Genomic DNA, 17,546 nt, shown 5'->3' with positions numbered 1-17,546 from the left:
ATAATTGTAAGGAAAAATGTTGCCCCTGTTTTAATAAACCACCTCACACACATTAGTAGCAGGAGTGTATATGTCCTGCACTCACCCCTGGCATCACTTCCACTGTTTCTGCAGTAGAGCTGCATACCTTATTGATCGTCCAGCCCCTTACATTGGGTATTGCAATGATGCCAATACCTTTTTAAATATTTTAGTCACTTCAAAATTTGCATAAATGGCAATTGTATGGACAAAAAAATATGGTATGGATCAGCATGTTGGCCGGCTTTATGGTCTACTGATAAAATGTATTTTTTTCAGTTGTCTTTTCTAGATTTTTTTTAATTGTTCTCCCATGTATTGCAATTTATTATGCATGTATTATGTTTTCATACTTTATTTTCTGGTTCCAGGAGTAACAATTCCTTGGCTTAATATTGGCATGGTTTTTTCTACCTCATGCTGGTCTCGAGACCAAAATCACCTTCCCTACATTGACTACTTACACACTGGTGCTGATTGCATTTGGTAAGTGTCGAGAGGTTTATGTGCCCGTCACCTGCATAACAATTGTCTTTCACTATTAGTTTAGTAATGCTTGATGCGCAATACTATGGAAATAGCGAGCGAGATATAGCAAAACTGGAGTAGCTGCCCATGACAACCAATCAAGTTGCTGGTTTAATTTTTTCTAAAGACCTCTGAAAAATGAAAGGTGGAATCTGATTGGTTGCCATGAACAACTACTTCACTTTTTCATTCCACCAGTTTTGATATATATCCTCCAATGTGTTTACTCCAAGTTTGTGTTGGCATTTAATAGCACTTTACCGCAGTAGTTTGAAATGGCAATCCTTTATTTTTCCAGATTAGTAAATAAATTGTATTCCATCGCTCTGACATTTAGATTGTACATCATCTAGATTACTGTGTTTGGTGGATATTTTTCATTTCGTCCTGTAGTGGTCACTACATACATTAAGCTTCCTATACGTACACACACATACAGAGAATAGTTTACACAGGGAGCCTGCCTAATATTCTACCCTTCTAAACCATATGTTATTTACTCTGAAAGTTTATTTTTCTTGGCAACCATCCCATGTGTACACTAGCATGTCTAAACAGATCAGGTTTGTGAACAAGTGCTGTGTGTTCAGAGCATCTGGATATATGTATACTGCATTTCCAATAGGAGGGAAGTAAGCTGAGCCGTAGATTATGTACACGTCACCGGTTACTTTTCATGGTAGAAAAAGCTAGTTTTCCGCGCTAGTAATGGTAATCTGATTAACATATACGTTTGCTAGTTGCGTATTATTGCCATATGATTTGGCGGGTACCTATTGTTACTTACCTCTGTATATTGACGCGTCTTCACTATAGCAGAAAGCCGCACCGATACCGGTGTCAATGTGGGAAATCACAATGAACAGGGAATGCTGTGCTTTTAAAAAAAAAAACCTGCACAATGCACTGCTGGTACCAAATACTGGTATTGCATTATGTAAATCCACCTAACCGGTAGATAATGTTATACTATTACTATGTATAAGTAGACATGCTGGGCCTTATGTATGACAACTAGCACAGACAAAAATATAGGCACCGTCCATAACAGAAATATTAGATCTTGTGCTAAAAAAAATAGCCTCTAGAATGAGCAACTGCTCCGTCTTTTGTATTGATTTCATATGTCAATGCTTTTGTGTACGTTTATTGACGCAATCGCAAAGCAAGTACCAGAATTCACATGAATGCAGCCTTTCTTACTGTTTACTTGAATGGGTTTTCCTCTCATACGTTATGACATAGGATATGCTATAATGTAGGTAACCGTGCAGGGATCTGATAGATGGGCCATACAACGATCCCCGGATTATAGGCCTCGCACAGACCATGTGCATTAATATAGAATTGGACCCCGCTGTGCTGCTATTACAATAATCCGCTGTGTTGTGCCACAGGTATTGCATTCCTGCTGAGGAAGAGAGCAAACTTGACAAAGTGGTACATACTCTACTCCAAGCCAATGGTACTCCTGGTCTTCAAATGCTTGAAAGTAACGTCATGGTAAGTCGGTTCTGTGCCCACTTGGCAACATGCACTGCTCAGGACACAATCGGACTGTATTTGGTATTGATTGGTTATTGATAAACATGGGACTTGTGACTTTGTAAGTTTATAATTGATAGACACGTGGCTCGTGACTTGTACCAAATAAACCTGAATGGGACTCCAACTGCTTACCAGTTGCACCAGCTATGGCAGCAGAGTTGAGTGGCAGACTCGCAACACCTACCCTAAAGGGAACCCTACATTTGCCGTAATAGAAAAATAAAAGTAATGCCGTTTGACGTTTTGATAATGACCATGTTTTCCTTCCCTGCTCATTATATGGCTGTGGATGTGATCATTCGAATTGTATATATAGAAATATTGCTGCCCTGACATGCGTATTTACTGGACAACTAGCGATCGGTCAGCCTTTGCTTATCATTTCTGACATAATAGCATACCACTACAAATATTGCTTAGTGTTTGGAATTGTCCAGCTAACACTTTGTTTTTCCTGCAGATCTCCCCAGAGGTGCTTTGCAAAGAGGGGATCAAGGTGCACCGTACTGTACAACAGAGCGGACAGTTTGTTGTCTGCTTCCCAGGATCCTTTGTGTCAAAAGTGTGCTGTGGCTACAGTGTTTCTGAAACTGTGCACTTTGCTACCACCCAGTGGACAAGCATGGGCTTCAAAACTGCCAAGGTATACATGAATACTTTACAGATCTGCCTACTTTCAATCCAATGTCATTAATGTATAGTGAGTATCTGCGATCCACATAATAAGGGTATGTTCACACGGCAGCGTCCGTTACGGCTGAAATTACGGGGCTGTTTTCAGGAGAAAATGGCTCCGTAATTTCAGCCGTAATGGCATGTTGAGGCGCTTTTTCGCTGCGTCAATTACGGACGTAAATGGAGCTGGTTTTCCATGGAGTCAATGGAAAACTGCTCCATTTACGTCTGAAGAAGTGACAGGTACTTCTTTGACACGGGCGTTTTTTTACGCCCCGCGTTTTGACAGCGGGGCGTAAAAAAATGACCGTCGGAACAGAACATCGTAAGACCCATTCAAATGAATGGGCAGATGTTTGCCCACGCTATTGAGCCGCATTTTCGGACGTAATTCGGGGCAAAAATGCCCGAATTACGTCCGTAAATAGGGTGTGTGAACATACCCTTACAAATATATTATCACACACTTGTTACAAAGACTGAAAGTCAGGCCTGTATGAGAATGTTATTCTAGAAATATATCCTCATGCCTCATCCGTATGTATCTCGACAAGGGTCATTGTAATATAGAACTACATCAAAAACGACTTTTTGCTTTTTTTTTTAGCTGCTGCAACCACCCGCACGATCGTGTTTGGTTCAATGCATAATTATGTCTTTTTTTAATCAGGAAATGAAACGTCGACACATAGCAAAGCCGTTCTCCATGGAGAAATTACTGTATCAGATTGCAACCGCTGAAGCTAAAAAGGAGAATAGCCCAACTCTGAGTGTCATTTCTTCACTGCTCGGAGAGCTCAGGTAATATAAAGGAAGGAAGGATGGATTATGTGATTGGCTTCATATTCTACAACTATAATTACTTGGTTAAAGGAGAACTCCACCCAAAGCTTCATCTTTAGCTTTAGGTGGAGTTCACTAAGTTGTATCTAGTGCAATGTAAAGTTCAGCTTGCCTGTGATCCAGTGGACTCCGCTTGTCCATTCCGTTACTGGGTGTATCTCTTCCTGTCCGATGGAGACGGTGGTGATGCCTTTGACTTCTATAAATGGTGGAAGGGGTCTGGGTAGCATGGTCACTATCACAGGTGAGTGAAATTTTGCATTTTCAGTGAACTTGGTGAACTCCACTCAACAATGACTATTAGCTTTTCTGGAGTTTTTCTTTTTTATACTTCCAGCCATATTGAACATAATGGATTTCTGTACGTGCTTTTTTTTCTTAATTTATTATAATTTTACTTAATGCATTATTGATTGCTATGACGATGACCGTGCAAGGTTCAAAACACTTTGAACATTGTACTGTATTTGCTTTTTGTAAGAGACGTCATTTTCTCAGTATTTATAAAAATGGTGTCTTTATACACGTTACCCCATGAAGCAAGATTCTGAAAACCAATTTTAAAACTTTGAAATAAGTAAAGGATTGATTGAGACTATCCTCACCGTCTGTCATTGGACAGCTTCACATCTATTGCTGATTAGGATTTCTATTTTTTTTTTTTTTTTTTTTTTTTTGATCTTGCAAGACTCTACTACATACACAGAGTAGTTTTACTCATGTTGTGTGATGGCACTTTTTTTTTTTTTCTAACACGCCAACAGAAGTCCCCATGCTAGCGTGATAAAGGCAGCAACAAATGAATCTCATATGTTTCATGAACTTGCTGTGCCTTTGACTCGCCGTCTTACTTGTTTAATTATTTTCCTTTTGTCCTCTATGTAGCTTCTATCTTTCCGAGGTGGTGGTTGATGATCATTAACCGTAACTATATATGTGAATTATATTTTTCCTGTGGAAACGTCCGCTGGAGATCTGCTCACATCACATGGACTATTTTGACCTAAAGAGCAACTCCACTTGAGTGGCCTAGTTCATACTTCAAAATCTGAACCATGAGATTCAGCTTGCGCAGACTATGAAACCCGGGCTACACTATTTACCTGCAGAGCGGGTCCTCTATATCACCCTCACATCCCCTAATTGTGGAGGAGAGAGGGGGTGTTATGAAAGTTTCCACAAATCTGATTTTTTTTTTTTACAATGTATTCTGCAATTCACCACTGAATTTCCTTCGTGTAGGGGAAGAGGTTTTTTATTGTCACTTCACCCTCATTACAGAGCTGCGGAAGAGCTTGCTGTAATCAGAGTAGAGTGATGAGCTACGCAGTTTCTTACTTGGTGTTTTTTTTGGTTAGGGATACAGAGTTGAGGCAGAGAAGACAACTCTTTGAAGCAGGCCTTCACTCAACTGCACGCTATGGAAGTCATGACACCAGCAATTCATCGGTAGATGGGAAGAAAAAGCATCGGAAGTGGCTGCAGTTTGAGACATCCGAGAGAAGATGCCAGATTTGCCAGCATTTGTGTTACCTTTCCATGGTGAGCGAGAGTAGACGTCGTATTGGGGGTGTCAGTGCTTTTATTGTTTTTTTTCTGGTGTGTGTGTGTTTATCCCTTTTGTCAAATGTACAATGTGTCTCCCTTGTGTCTTTTACTTGGGATATGACATGGTTAAATATCAGGGCTTCTTAGCCTTTTTGCCCAGATTTCCATAGCATTGTAGATCCTAATACAGTACTTGGAGGATAATCCATCAGACAGTTGTATTTACGAGACTTTTGAAGAACTGACAATCTCTGTTTGGAATTTTATTTTAGTGACATTTCGAGAACATTCATCTTGATGGTTTCTGGTTTACAATAGATTCATTTGTGAAATATCTGTTCATTATAAATCCATTATAGCAACATCTTGCATTTCCTGATAAATTTCATGTGTTACTGGGTGGAATCTGGAACCAGTTACTGGATTCTCACCCGTCCATTTTTAACATACAGTTGTCAATTTACAAAGGCTGCACTTTAATAATAACTTGTAATGGCTTGTATTCCAATGCTGCACTAATACTACGGAAATCCACGTGGTGACGTTGGCAAGCCGGGAGAAATATTGCTATAATTCTGCAGATCACATGTATGAACGAGATCTGTCACATACCATTTAAATATAATCAGGTTTTTCCATCTTCTGTAGGATTTGCATGTTTAGGGGGGTATACAACCGATGGTCTTTCACAAGACCAAATATCTATGTTCTTAACTTGTGCTGGAGACACAGCAGTCCTCTTCTCCCCAAAAACAGTTTTCCAACTGAACTTTAAACCACCTGAAATGGCTGAGCAATAGTTTTCAAATATCTGGCAAACTTACACATCATGTCACACCTGAGTGCTGTCATGATATGGGAAGCTTTACATATATTTTGTAACTCTGACCAAGCACCTTCTCATTTTGGACCAACTTATATTTTAGGTTTAGTGACCCATTGAATATTGGTTTATATTCTGGAAGTTCATCTGCGGCCTGCCTTACCTTGGTGTTGGCACAAAGGGATTCAAATTATTGGGTTTGTTACTGCCAGACATGCTACTTCTTCATATGGTATCATTCATTAGAGCAATGTGCACTGGCGGGCATCCTCCCGTTTGTAATATAATTACTGCGTAAAGTTACTATTTAACCTCCACCTTAATGAGATTATGCGTTTCATTACTGGCTCCATTTCCTGCTGGATTCTCAAAATATTACTGTTGTCTAACATGTCTTTCACTTTATTTTTTCTCAGGTGGTACAAGAAAATGAGAATGTCGTGTTCTGCCTGGAGTGTGCACTGCGTCACGTGGAGAAGCAGAAGTCGTGTCGAGGGTTAAAGCTGATGTATCGCTACGATGAGGTTCGTTGATTAACTATATCACTAGTAATCCGGATTACGTATGTAAAGAGAAACCAGGTTTTGCTATGTTTTTGCTGTATTTAAGTAAATCTTGTGTTACATGTAAAAATTATGGATACGCTATAAATAAGTGCTGATACTGGAATAAAGAGTAACCGTAACTTTTGATGTTATAGAGACCTATCAGAAGTTTTGATTGGTGGGGGTGCAGGTGCTGAGACCCCCACCATCGACGAAACAAAGGGGCAGGAGCGCATAAGGAGTGCTCTTTGCCTTCAACTCTGTTCGGCTCTCCTAGTCAGCCTGACAACTGGCCTACATAGAAACTCTATACGCCCGTCTTCAGGCTGATCGGTTCATCGATGGTGGGGGTCTCAGCACCTGGACCACCACCAATCAAAGCTTCCGATATGTCGCTATCACATTTAAAACGCTTTCTAAATGTACTGTTACTCTTTAAATCCTTTCCTGACACCACCATACGCATACATGATCTCCTATGCCTTCATGTTAATGGCCATAGGGAGATAAGCGGCATTCGGACACCTCTAGCAGCAATTGTCTTCTGTGGGAACAAAGGATTGTTCACGTTAAAATCCATCATGCCCAATCCCTGTTTCTCCTAAAAGCAGATATTGGGGATAGTCAGGCTGCCCACATCAGGCTAAGATCACACTTTCACATCAGTGACCATTCGTGACACTTGACTATATAAAAAAACAAAACGACAAGAACTCATGACCGAGCTGATGAAGCCTGATACACTTTGGCAGCAATAGTTTGAGTTTCATAGAAATAGATGGCATCTGCAATACTGCAGAAAAATGCAAAAGTAAATGTAGCCTTACATTGTGAGTGGATCCCATTTAAAATGATCGAATGTATATGGCTTATATACGATACTATTCTTTCACACTCGCTTGTAGATAGGGCGTTGACCACAAGGTGGCACAAACTCATAGGCTTTTTAGTAAAATTCTGTCAATGTATTGTTTTCGGATAGTGATCTTTTCTGTCTGTTAAGGTCCGTTTTTAAGAGGTTTTACCACCATAGGCAATAATAACATATCCCTAAGATATGCGATCATTGTCTGATCGTTCAGTGTCAAACCTCTGGGACCGATATTGATATTGATCCCAGTGCTGGTTAGACCCCCACCTATCAGACAATTATAACTTGCATTTCTACTTGGGGTAATGATGCAACAGATTAGCTACGTTATATATATATATATATATATATATATATATATATATATATATATATATTTATATTTAAAAAAAAGGACTTTTACTGGAGAGTGTAGTGATATGGCACAGGCCAGTTGGTGGGAGGCACGAGAAACGTTTCAATCACATCTAACTGAAATGGCCCATAATACTTTTATGTTTACTGGCCAATTCGTTTATGAGGAAGGGGAAAGGGTGGGCCATTTGTTGGCTATTCTAGCTAAAGAAGAACTTCTTATAACCTGGAATTGGAGAATAGGGATGGAGCCGTTTTTGACAATCCACAGGATATAATGGATGCCTTTAAATCATAATACTCCTTGTTATATTCCTCTAAGTGCTAAAAGACAGTGGAATAGTCTGGGTCACTTTTGTCAGATGTTCAGAAAGATCTTCTAGACGCCCCAATAAGGCTGGAGTTCGAGGCTGCGGTTTCCGCTCTTGCTGATAATAAAGCACCCAGACAAGATGGTCTCCGTACAGAACTCTTTAAGAAATTGGGATATGATTTATTGCCACCTTTATTAGAAACGTTTTCAACTTCGGTAATGATGGACGTTTGCTACAATCTATGCAGAATGCCATTGTTATAGTTTTTAAGCCGGGAAAAGATCAGCTTTCACCTGATTCATACCTTTCGATCTCCCGGTTGCTGGTGGATATTCAAATTATAGCCAAAGTGTTAGAGTTAAGGTTATCCCAGGTTATTCTTTCCATAATACATGACCACAAAGTCCACCACAATTAACATTAGGAGGCTGTATTTAAAGAAGTACTATTATTAGATAGTACAGTGCATGTATCTTTCACCCTTTCTTTTAGAATTTTTACCTGTCCTCTTTTATTGTGTAAATGCCCCCGTATCGTTCTGTAGCCAGCACCATGTGACTGCAATCAGACTCCCTAAACTGTTCTTGAAGTAATGGCAGGACCAACAGTATAAGCGAACGTCGGGTAGATCTGAACTACAGTATGAGATCACTCAGAGCCTGCTCCTCTACTGTGCTCAGCCCCCAGTGCCCATGTAGATAGCGCCACACACCCCCTGTAGACAGTTCCACACACCCCCTGTAGACAGTTCCACACACCCCCTGTAGACAGTTCCACACACCCCCTGTAGACAGTTCCACACACCCCCTGTAGACAGTTCCACACACCCCCTGTAGACAGTTCCACACACCCCCTGTAGACAGTTCCACACACCCCCTGTAGACAGTTCCACACACCCCCTGTAGACAGTTCCACACACCCCCTGTAGACAGACAGTTCCACACACCCCCTGTAGACAGACAGTTCCACACACCCCCTGTAGACAGTTCCACACACCCCCTGTAGACAGTTCCACACACCCCCTGTAGACAGTTCCACACACCCCCTGTAGACAGTTCCACACACCCCCTGTAGACAGTTCCACACACCCCCTGTAGACAGTTCCACACACCCCCTGTAGACAGTTCCACACACCCCCTGTAGACAGTTCCACACACCCCCTGTAGACAGTTCCACACACCCCCTGTAGACAGTTCCACACACCCCCTGTAGACAGTTCCACACACCCCCTGTAGACAGTTCCACACACCCCCTGTAGACAGTTCCACACACCCCCTGTAGACAGTTCCACACACCCCCTGTAGACCGTTCCACACACCCCCTGTAGACAGTTCCACACACCCCCTGTAGACAGTTCCACACACCCCCTGTAGACAGTTCCACACACCCCCTGTAGACAGTTCCACACACCCCCTGTAGACAGTTCCACACACCCCCTGTAGACAGTTCCACACACCCCCTGTAGACAGTTCCACACACCCCCTGTAGACCGCACCCCACACATCCCCCATGCAGATATCAGCCCTCCTGACATTACCGCCATTAGGGCTCCCTATGAAAGCGGAATCCCTAGCCAGAGCATTGTCGAAGCCCTGTCTGGGGATTTCACTCCTGGAGGAGCCCCTGACGTCACTTTCCATATATGGAGAATGACATCAGGGGCTCCCTCTAGGAGCGGTATTCCTAGGGAGCCCTAATGGTGGTAATTACAGGAGGGGGAGTGCTATCTGCAGGGGGATGTGTTTGGCTATCTACAGGGTGTGGGGGAGGGTGGCGCTATCTTCAGGGGGTGGTGTGTGGTGCTATCTTCAGAGTGGGTATGGCACCAACTACATGGGTACTGTGGCACTATATGAACACTATCTACAGGGGACACTTACTGGTTTTTGGCGGGGGTTGATGGACTTCCCTGTCATGTAGGATTTGCAGTCACAGCCCTGGAAGAGCGGGAGGAGGAACTCTGCTAGACAGGCCTCTAGCTGTCTGTCCTCTGTACGACGCATTATGGGAGTTGTAGACAGTAGAGACTTGCGTGGGGACGCACGTTTCACACTGCAGCAGCCCTATTCGCACCAGAGGGAAGGAGAAAATAACAGATAAAGATGGTGGTGGAGCAGTAAGAATGGTAAGACAAAATTCCTATTGCTGGCGATACAAAAGAAAAGGCTGTAACGTTACAGTTATTAGGGTAAGATGACAGGCAGCAAAAAAAACACAAAACATCAAAACCATCTCCATACCATTATACTGGTTGTTAATAGTATTATAAAGATGGCTCTGTATAATCTGCCCAATGCTGAATAATGTAGAAAATTAACATATAAAGAGTCATTTGGGCGATGGCGCTTTCCTGAACAGTCATGCAGTCCGGTCCCTAACCATGCCTTTTCAGGCTTAATCGAAGTTCTACGGGCCGTGATTCATAATTACAAGCCTCCTCCTTTGGGACATAAATAGATCCAGGAAAGACGTATTTATGGACCGGAGTGCATAACCCTTTAGGATAGCGGGAACGTTTGGGACCTATTCGGGGCTATCCGTGAACTGGTCTAAGTCAGTGTTGATGCTGATTGATAGTCAAGACCTTTCTTTACAGATGGGATCACTGCCTTTGACTTGTGTAACCACGTTTAAATGTTTAGGTATTATAATCTAAAAATCTCCTCTTGAGTATGAGAAGCTAAATCTTGGCTCGCTATTTGATAAATTTAAATTCAAATTCGAATCATGGACTAAATTTCACTTTTCTCTCATTGGCTGTACAAATGTACTTAAAGTGTAGCTAAACGTTTGACAAACTTCTGACATGTCATAGTGACATGTCAGAAGTTTGGATTGGTGGGGGTTCGAGCACTGAGACCCCCACCAATCGCTAGAACAAAGCAGCTGAAGTGCTCGTCTGTGCGCTTAGCCGCTTCATGTCTGTTCGGCTTTTTCTGGAAATAAATGGATCTGTGTACGGACTCAATACAAAGTCTATGAGCCCGTACTCCGATACATCGGCTTTCCCGAAAAAGCCGAACAGAAACGAAGCAGCTGAGCTCTCACGAGTGTTTCAGCTGCTTCGATCTAGTGATTGGTGGGGTCTCCGTGCTCGGACCCCCACGAATGCAAACTTCTGACATGTCTCTATGACATGTCAGAAGTTTGTCAAACGTTTAACTACACTTTAAAATGATATGGATGCCACAACAGCTTATTTTCTTTATAATGCTCCGATTATGGGTACCCAGGCGTTCCTTTTATAAGATCAATTGTCTTTCCCGAGATCTTCTATAGAAAAAATGTGCACACTAAGCCACTGCCCACTCTACAATGCAGGGCATAGAGGGCTGTGCTCAATGCTCCTCCATACCCCTTGGTTGTAGATTTTTTTTTTAACTAAATGATAATGAAAGATGGCAATAGATTGGGATACGATATTTACCTCACATTTTATCAGCGCAAGATCTAAAGCAGTTCTCCCACTTCCAGTCGGAATTTGCTTTAACTACAGGTAATTTTTATAAATATTTAGTTGTGTCATACTTTCATAGCGTAAAATTCTTCCCGACCCATCCAGGTTTCCTCTAATACAGCTCTAGAGATGATGAGTTTCTCAACCTCCTGGTCACGGGTGATGTCTTTGTTGTACAGACATTTACTAGATAAGTTTGTATCTGGATTTTTTGGAGGCCGTTCTTAAGTTGTCCCTTCGTAAAGCTCATAGGTTATCACACTTCTACCTGGTCTCTCTTTAAAATTGGGGTAGTCTTCGACTCACCATTGTGTATTCACTGCAAGACAGAACGGACCTCATGAATAAATCTTTCTCACATCTCTACCATCTAATCCCTTTTTAATTTGTCCTAGGCTGTTTAGAAGCTATTCCATTGGCTGAACGTCCTAAATTGGCAGGTGGACGAATGTTATTTGTCTAGAAAACGGACTGCCTAACATTGGTCAGAGTAGTCCCCGCCATCTTTCTCGGGATTTGTTTACAAAATTTATTGGTTGGCTATCCTCAGAAACATATTTATAAATAAATATATGTGTATATAAAAAAACGTGGGCTGGGATTAGCTCCATTTTTGTTCATAAGAGATAGCTTACATGAAAGTACTAGCATATCCTCTACCTAGGTGCTATGCATAGGGTCGGCATTCACACTCTGCTTCCTGCAATTCTCTGTTCTTGTAATTATTCTGATATGTTCTTCTTTTATGCCATGCATTTCATTTATAGCATGAACTGGGTGGGAATGTTAACTGTTTTATAGTATCTGTTACATATTGTAATAAGTTGTGTGGTATCCTGATTATAAGATGATATATTTCAGCTGCTCTGATTTCATGTTCTATTTCATAGGACTCCAATGTATCGACATCATTCACTGGTGTTTCAGGGGAATAGGGGTGGAGGTTTTATGATTAGTTTGTAAAACAAAAAGTTGTATAGAAACAATAAAAAAATGTACTTAATCAGAAAAAAAAGAACAATGGTGGGATATCGAAGCATTACCATCAATGTCTGTGGTGAGGAAAACCCCTTTTATAAATGCTCTATGGTAGATTATTGTGTGTTCTAGGATTTAGTCGTTTAGCGATTACCCTTGGACTACATAGCCATGCCACATATTGGCTCACGTCCACATACTGCAGTACTACTGTGAAAACAACACCAAAAAAATTGACTATATGGCCTTATGGAGTGACTAGTATTTTTTGCTTTAATGTGCATAATTGCCTATTTTTTTTAAATTAATTTCATTTTATTTACAGGAACAAATAATAAGTCTTATCAATCAGATCTGTGGGAAGGTGTCTGGAAAAAACAACAGCATTGAGGACTGTATGGTTAAAACTACACCAAAAAGGGGACCAAGGAAGAGAGCCACACTTGATGTGCCACCCTCCAGACTTTCATCCATCAGTTTGTCCAAAAGTGCTTCAAATTCATCCTGAAGATGCCAACACTCAGTTCTCTGAGCATATAAATATATATATATATAAATATATATTTTTATTTTGTAATTCTACCATAGTTTGGAGTACTTGCTGTAGAATGCAGGCTGTCTTTGCACTAGCTCTATGAAGATTTTTTTTGTTTCTTCTGGTTTTTAGAGAAGTAACTTTGTTTTAGCATTAAACTATTGATTTTATTTGTTTGTATGTAGACACTGCAGTCATACTTTCAACACTGCAGTCTAGTCACTGTTTTATGGCAGTCTAAAGGGGGCAGTCTGTGTTTTTTTATTTTCATTTTTTTTTCTGCCACCCTATAGACTGATTACATTACAGAAAGCCTTCCTTGACAACAGTGTGTGAAAAAGGCTTTTAAAACATTTTGATAAGTTTTTAAAGTGTTCTTTTTTTTTTTTCTTTTGTATTTCTTTATCCAGTCAAGGGAGCAGTTTTTTTTCTAGAGGAAAAAAAAAAATAACTAAATCAAAACTTGAACAAAATCTGCTTTTTCTTGGCTATGTCTCATTCTGTCACGTGCAAGATGAGTTTTGTAATTTTTTTAAAAGTGGAGTCTAAAATATAGTAACTTAAAAGGTAAAAAAAAACAACAAAACACACAAAAAAAAAAAAAAACGGAGGATGGTTTGGCAGCTGATAATGGACTTTTTAAAACAAAACCAGAGGCAAAATGCTGAGACTTGGAAATGGTTCTTTGTTACCAGCACATTTCTATGCATCAGTTAAAGGAGAAGAAGAGGCAAACGAACTCAAGCAATGCCTTCCTGGCAGAAGTCACGTGGGGGGGAGGGGACTATAAACTGTGCCTGATTTCATAAGGAATCCATTCTGTTATTTTTGGTGCTGTTGGCTACTTTATCAAAAAATGAAAAAGAAATGTTAAAAAAAAAAAAACTTCAATAGCATCCTTTGGAAAAGAAAAAGGAAAAATGAATTTAAAGTATATAAATATATATAAATATATATATATATATATATAAACGGTCGAAGCCAGAAGTGCTTCTATGTCATAGACGTGCAATCTTTCTAACATTCCATTTCATTCCACTGCTATATCTCAACACATCACACAATCAGCATTAATATGTATGTACATTGTTATATGTTCCAGTCCCTCTCTCTGTCGTATGTTCCGGTGACAGAGATGGCATTGCTTCATCGATCACCTTCTAGAGCCACTAGGGTCTGAATTGTTTTTTCTTTAGAATAATAATTATTTTTATTTTTTTGTTCTGTCGTGAATGTGAAAATTAATTTTCCTCATTGTCTACTTTTTTTCTCTGTTAGCTCTGTGTTTGCAAGAAAAACAAATTACAAATCACAACCTTCTTTTGTACATATGCTTGTAAATTGATTAAAATACTTGAGCCTTCTTTAGGGGATTGGGGTGGACAGGGGACGGTGTGAAGATAAACAGATGAAGAAAAAGCCTTACATTTCAGTTTCTTCATCTGATGGTTTGGATGCTTACAGGGTTATTCTTGTAACATATATAAGTGCTGCTTACATCACTGAACAACTAAATAGAAATAATGGCGTAACTTTTGCCCCTTTTTTTTCTGGTTGTTTCTATGTGTGGGACTAAAGTATAAAAAAGAGAAAAAAAAAAAAGGGAAATAGTTTTCACAAAATTGTTCTTTGTTTCATGATTGAACGAAATCCGAAAAACCGTAGCTAGCCATATTGCACTGAACTCGCCAGTGGTGACTATTGGGAGAGTGTCCTTTTTAATACAATTTGTTGGTTGTTGTTGCAGAAGACTGAACTGTTTTTGAATATTTAACAATAACATAAACCGAGTCAAGTGTTTTCAAATGTGGTTGTCCAGTTTTATGGCCTTGCTGTGTGCTTTTTCCCTCTTGACAGTAAACTTCTATGACTACGGCTTACAGGTTGACATTTAATTTATTAGCACTGCTCTGCTCTCTTTCCTTGTGATGGAAAGACTCCATGTTGTTTATTGCCAGTTTTGTTTACTTTTCAGGTTTGTACAACAAGGTTTATTAATAAATAAGACAAAAACTTTTTGATACGCGTTTTGATCATTTTTAAGGCTTTTAATGTCTGACTACTTCTTCTCTGTAGAATCACTTATGGAATAAATAATCACTTATAGGAACATTGCTTATGCACAGATCGTTGCTAGACCTGAAAGGGTGGCACTATGCTTCTGTATTATGGAACCTACATGTGCCGCCACATGGTACTATATTCTCCCCTAGAAGCAATGCTCTAGCACAGCTCTGCAATGCAATATGCAATGCTGCATTAATATGGAATCTAAGGAAAAAAAAACTGTGGGCCTCCAGATAAAAAGAGGTACTGCAGGAGTCCATAGAAGGCTATGGGCACTGTATTACGGACCATACATATAGTACTGTACACAAGCTTTTGGGCTGAGTTTACGTGTTGTCATTTTTACCGCAATATAAGACAAAATATTCGATTGCAGCAAAGCTTTCTGTATAAACCGTTAAATTATGTAGTACATTGGATTCAGGCAATTTCTATCCTTCATAAAAACTCACATAAACGCTCTATTATCCAGGTGTGTTAACACATGAAAATATAATCAACATATGTCTCATGGGACTACAGAGTGTATAGGCTAAGTCACCAGCAAGTGCGGTTTTTATTATTAAACTCCCCAATAGCAATAGAAACTCCAATCAATATTAAATAGAACACAAGAGAAAACGGAGTCAGAAACTATTAAATAATATAAATTGCCAATGGCATAGAAAAATACAAATTTTATTGGACAATACAGGTAACATAGTTAAAATTAGACTACAAATCAGAGGAAACTGTATATCTCCAGTAGTATAGGAGGGGAACTCAGGTACAGTAGTAAGACAAATAGCACTACAGGCAAACCTATCAGTAATTCTGAGTAGTTGCGATATAGTAGATACAAAGAGAAGATTGGCTGCAAACATGCACAATGTTCCTACATGTAACCAAAATCAATATGTCTAATAACGGGCAATAAGGAGTGGACACAGTAGTAAACAGAAAAAGTTTCCGTAAATTCAAGCCTGTTATCTAAATCGACACAAAGTATTTAGACTGAGCCTATCTTAAGTGCAAACACTAGGTGTATTAACAGATACGCTAAGTCGTGTTACAAGTGTTTACGGTTGCAGACAAATCAACGCTGATACTGACCCATATGATTCCACAGATGTAGTAACTCCCAGGTATGGAGAGACCCCAACGCGCGTTTCGCGTAGATGGCTAGTCTAATTTTAACTATGTTACCTGTATTGTCCAATAAAATTTGTATTTTTCTATGCCATTGGCAATTTATATTATTTAATAGTTTCTGACTCCGTTTTCTCTTGTGTTCCATGAAAATATAGTAGCAGGGAGTTATTTTGCGGCTATTGAAACAACTTTTTTGTACCCATCACAGGAAAATGTCTGTGTTAATGGTTAGTACGGACTACTTCCTGATAATCATGTATTAAATAATCCATATGATTATGGCCATAATCTTAAAGTGTAAACCCAGCTTTGTCTACTGTACATACCGTATTGTTGAATACAACCATTGCCTTTAAAGCGTCCCTAACTTTTCAGGTGACTTTTCAGAATAAGCTGTCCCATGTGTGTATATGAGGAATAACACTATTTCTGGCCATGATATGACTTTTATATATGGATTTTTTTTTTTTTTTAGCAGGTTTAACCTCTGCAGGCTCTATCTGTAATTCCCTGTTCTCTCTGAGCTAGTGGGCAGAGCCTAACTGCTATCATGTCTTCCATATACCACACACAGAGAAGAGGAGAATCCTGCTCTCCTATCTCTATGTATTAAATAAATATATATATATATATGAATGAGCTGCAGCAGCGTGGAGGACATTATACAGCAATAAGAAGCAGTGTAAGCTGCGAGTCCAACACTGGGGTGACATACAAATCTAATCAGGAAGCTGCTGTACATCTGTGTATGTCTTTCTCATTCTGAAACTGCTTCCCCCTCCCTCTCCTTAGACTTCTATGGGCAGTGCGTCTATGTCTACCTCTCCGTGCTCCCCCTTCCCTCTCCATAGACTTCTGTTGGTAGGCTGTGAAGACACACCCCCAACTTCCTGCAGTCAGTCTTCCCTGCCCTGTAACTAGAGACAGATTTTGCTTAACGGGACGGACAGCAGATTACAGAAATGGAGTCACCTAGTGGCAGTAACTTCACACAGAATTTGCCTGGATAAAACAACAAAACTTAGTAAGTAAATTACTAAATTGATATATAACAGGTATACTATTAGATATCATAAGATTGAAAAGTGTCCATTGAAGCAGCCATTTCATTAGGGATTGCTATAATGTCTATTCATGCATGAATTATTGGCAGCTCTTTCTGTTTTGTAGACTGTTCGGAGTTTTCTGGCGCTGCAATGTAAACTTTTATTGTAACGTACTCCCGTCAAGCACAAGTCCAGTGGTGAAGAAGAATCTGGTCTTTTCCGTCCTTGCATTTCCTTTCAAAAATATCATCTGTAGAAAACT

At 39.9% G+C, this 17,546-nt stretch overlaps 1 protein-coding gene across 2 annotated transcripts in view; it reads left to right on the top strand.

Moving 5' to 3' along the window:
• The window catches only part of JARID2 (jumonji and AT-rich interaction domain containing 2), a 155,709-nt gene extending 142,612 nt beyond the window's left edge, over positions 1 to 13,097 (top strand). The window contains exons 12-18 of one of the 2 annotated variants that reach the window (XM_075826614.1): positions 393 to 507; positions 1,947 to 2,052; positions 2,558 to 2,740; positions 3,443 to 3,573; positions 4,974 to 5,157; positions 6,403 to 6,510; positions 12,831 to 13,097. In XM_075826614.1, coding sequence (XP_075682729.1) covers positions 393 to 507; positions 1,947 to 2,052; positions 2,558 to 2,740; positions 3,443 to 3,573; positions 4,974 to 5,157; positions 6,403 to 6,510; positions 12,831 to 13,013 — 1,010 coding nt within the window. In that variant the 3' untranslated portion in view covers positions 13,014 to 13,097. Of the gene's footprint in view, positions 1 to 392; positions 508 to 1,946; positions 2,053 to 2,557; positions 2,741 to 3,442; positions 3,574 to 4,500; positions 4,938 to 4,973; positions 5,158 to 6,402; positions 6,511 to 12,830 lie in introns of those variants that run through there. The other variant, XM_075826615.1, reaches the window with a different exon arrangement.
• Positions 13,098 to 17,546: the final 4,449 nt, after the last annotated feature.

The sequence above is a fragment of the Rhinoderma darwinii genome, chromosome 5 (assembly GCF_050947455.1).
Source record: "Rhinoderma darwinii isolate aRhiDar2 chromosome 5, aRhiDar2.hap1, whole genome shotgun sequence".
NCBI lineage: Eukaryota > Metazoa > Chordata > Amphibia > Anura > Rhinodermatidae > Rhinoderma > Rhinoderma darwinii.
The sequence above is the reverse complement of the archived record's forward strand: the minus strand, read 5'-3'. Positions and strand labels throughout refer to the sequence as shown.